Source organism: Gastrolobium bilobum, unplaced genomic scaffold (assembly GCF_033153095.1).
Source record: "Gastrolobium bilobum isolate Gb01-03AN ecotype WA unplaced genomic scaffold, APGP_CSIRO_Gbil_v1 utg4894, whole genome shotgun sequence".
NCBI classification, from domain to species: Eukaryota; Viridiplantae; Streptophyta; class Magnoliopsida; order Fabales; family Fabaceae; genus Gastrolobium; species Gastrolobium bilobum.
In genome coordinates, this window is record NW_026897359.1 from 66734 (window position 1) to 69195 (window position 2462).

The 2462-nt window shown below is 38.9% G+C and overlaps 1 protein-coding gene across 1 annotated transcript; it reads left to right on the forward strand.

Moving 5' to 3' along the window:
- Positions 1-447: 447 nt before the first annotated feature.
- Positions 448-1211, forward strand: LOC133306223 (uncharacterized). The gene is made up of 2 exons (XM_061506517.1): positions 448-887; positions 929-1211. Exons 1-2 carry the CDS (start codon positions 448-450, stop codon positions 1209-1211), a joined length of 723 nt encoding a protein of 240 aa, XP_061362501.1.
- Positions 1212-2462: the final 1251 nt, after the last annotated feature.

The window sequence follows — 2462 nt, forward strand, 5'->3', positions numbered from 1 at the left end:
CCAAACGGTGAAGACAGATCTGATTGGAGGCGATCGGAGGTGTTTCGGTCGTTTGTGGCGGAGGAACACTGCGTAGAATGATAGATCGGAGGAAAAATAAGGTCAACAATGGTCCCCTTGGTCCAAAAGGTCCCCGGAAAAATTTTCCGGTGGCGGCTAATGACGGCAAGAGGCAAAGAAATTAGGGTTTTGTTAAAAAAGAAGATAATATGTGCGGAAGCAAAGCCCTCAGATCGAGAGCTCTGATACCAACTTGAAAAAGGGTATTCTAATATATTATAGAATTGTAAATAATCTGTACAAAGGGTTCTCTATTCATAGAGAATATTTGACCTACTTTTAACCTAATGGGCTTGGCCCAATACAACAAAGAGCTTGGCCCAATACAACAATAAATGACTAAATAAAAACTAAATAATAACTAAATCAATATTATTTACAACAGTAATGAAAAAAGGACTCGAGAACATATGGGCGAGGGATGAGCAAATATTCGTGACTGATGTGGAAAACAGCTTCTTCTTGGTAAGGTTTACTAAAGAGAAAGATATGGAATTTGCTCTTACTGCAGGACCTTGGGTCTTGTTTGATCATTACTTAGCAATCAGATTGTGGGAGCCTGACTTCCAGTCTTATTTTGCTTCGATCAATCAGATTACGGCTTGGGTTCGGCTGCCTAGTTTTCCAGTGGAGTATGTAAACACAGGATTGCTCAAGACGGTTGGTAATTGGTTAGGAAAATTTGTGAGGATGGATGCTGCTACAACTTGCTTAGCTAGGGGAAAAGTTACAAGAATATGTGTTGAATTAGATTTGAGTAAACCACTTCAGGCAGAATACAAAATTGAAGTGAGGCTGAAAATGTTGAGTATGAAGGGCTACCTCTAGTTTGCTATAGTTGTGGAAAATATGGTCACCATACTGACAGCTGCTTATCAAAGGCAACACATCTTAGTTCTTCTCTACAGGACACAAATATGAGCCAGCGAGAGGGAGAATCAATTATCAATGATTCCAATAATCAAGAAAATAAAGAAGATGAGAGGTATGGTCCTAGGATGTTGGTTAATAAGCAAAAAGGAAATAGCAAAAGTGGGCCATCTCAAGTTGGTAAAAAAGAGGGTTCTTCTTCTTTGATCAATCACAAAGTAGGGAAAACAACTGAATCGAGATTTAGTGTCTTAAATCAAGAGGAAAGAACTGAACATTGAGCTAATTCAGAGAAGGAGTAGAGCTTTGGGATGACACGAATTAGGCCAGAGAAAGGAAAAGATTCTGCAGAGAGGAGAAGAGGTAAATCCACGGTTCAAATTATTGAAACCCCTTCTGCCTATATGTTGGTAGATGAACAAGCTAGAGTGGAAGGCCAATATAGAGCTAGGGAGAATAATTGTATTCTTGAACCAAGAGTGGAAGGAAGTCAGGTCCAGGAAGATAAACAGAAAAGTCATATGATTGTGGATGAGCAGTCTAAACCAGAATAAAGATGTCTGTGGAAGAGTTCAAAGAGAGTTTCCTTCAATCCAAAATAAAATCCTTGCTTTTAATGTGAAGAAAAGCCCTCATCAGGAGCATATGTCGCTGGAGCAATTTAAGTTAGCTGCATCTAGACCCCCTGATGTAATTACTGCAAGTAGGAAGGACTCAGTCAACCAAGGAGGGATCAATTCTTTGGCTAGGACACAACTGGAGAACATAACAGTGGAAAAGGTTCAGCAGGTAAATCCTAATCCTGCAAATCTTTACCCTGGTTTTTAATGTCTTTGATCTTTTGGAATGTTAGGGACTGCCAAAAAGGATCTTTGGCATGCTCTTAAGCTAAAAATTAGGAAGTATAATATTGGTATGGTTGTTTTGCTGGAAACAAGAACTCAAAGTAAAATTTGTGAAAAAATCATGAAATTTATTGGATTTGATAGTTGTTGGGTAGAGGAAGCACATGGGTTTTCAAGAGGGATTTGGGCTATCTGGTCATCTAAAAAATTGCAGGTGGATATCTTAAATCAGTCCAATCAATTTATGCATATGAAGGTTAAGTTTCATGGTCAGTCTCAGTTTATTTGCACTGCTGTGTATGCAAGTCCTCGAGAAGTGGAACGCAAACAACTCTGGAAGGACTTGAAAGACATTGGTAATTACTGCACTGAACCTTGGATAATAGGGGGAGATTTTAATGAAATTGCTAGATTGTATGAAAAAATGAGGTAATCCACCTGATCCTAATAAATGTGATTTGTCTAGTTCAGTACTAAATGAATGTAATGTGACTGGCCTTGGTTGCTCTGGATCTCCTTTTACGTGGCAAGGTCCAAAATGGGGACATTTCGACAGAATATATAAGAGGTTGGATAGGGTGGCTGCAAATCTAGCTTGGAGAATGGTTTTTGAGGAGGCTAAAGTTACAAATCTTCCTAGAATACAGTCAGATCATAGTCCAGTTTTGCTGGATTTGTTTGATCCTA

Bases quoted from the DNA above. Each gene is read 5' to 3' on its own strand.
- LOC133306223 (XM_061506517.1), top strand. From the start codon at position 448: ATGAAAAAAGGACTCGAGAACATATGGGCGAGGGATGAGCAAATATTC. The intron at 888-928 runs GTTTGCTATAGT...CCATACTGACAG, and splicing joins AGTATGAAGGGCTACCTCTA to CTGCTTATCAAAGGCAACAC.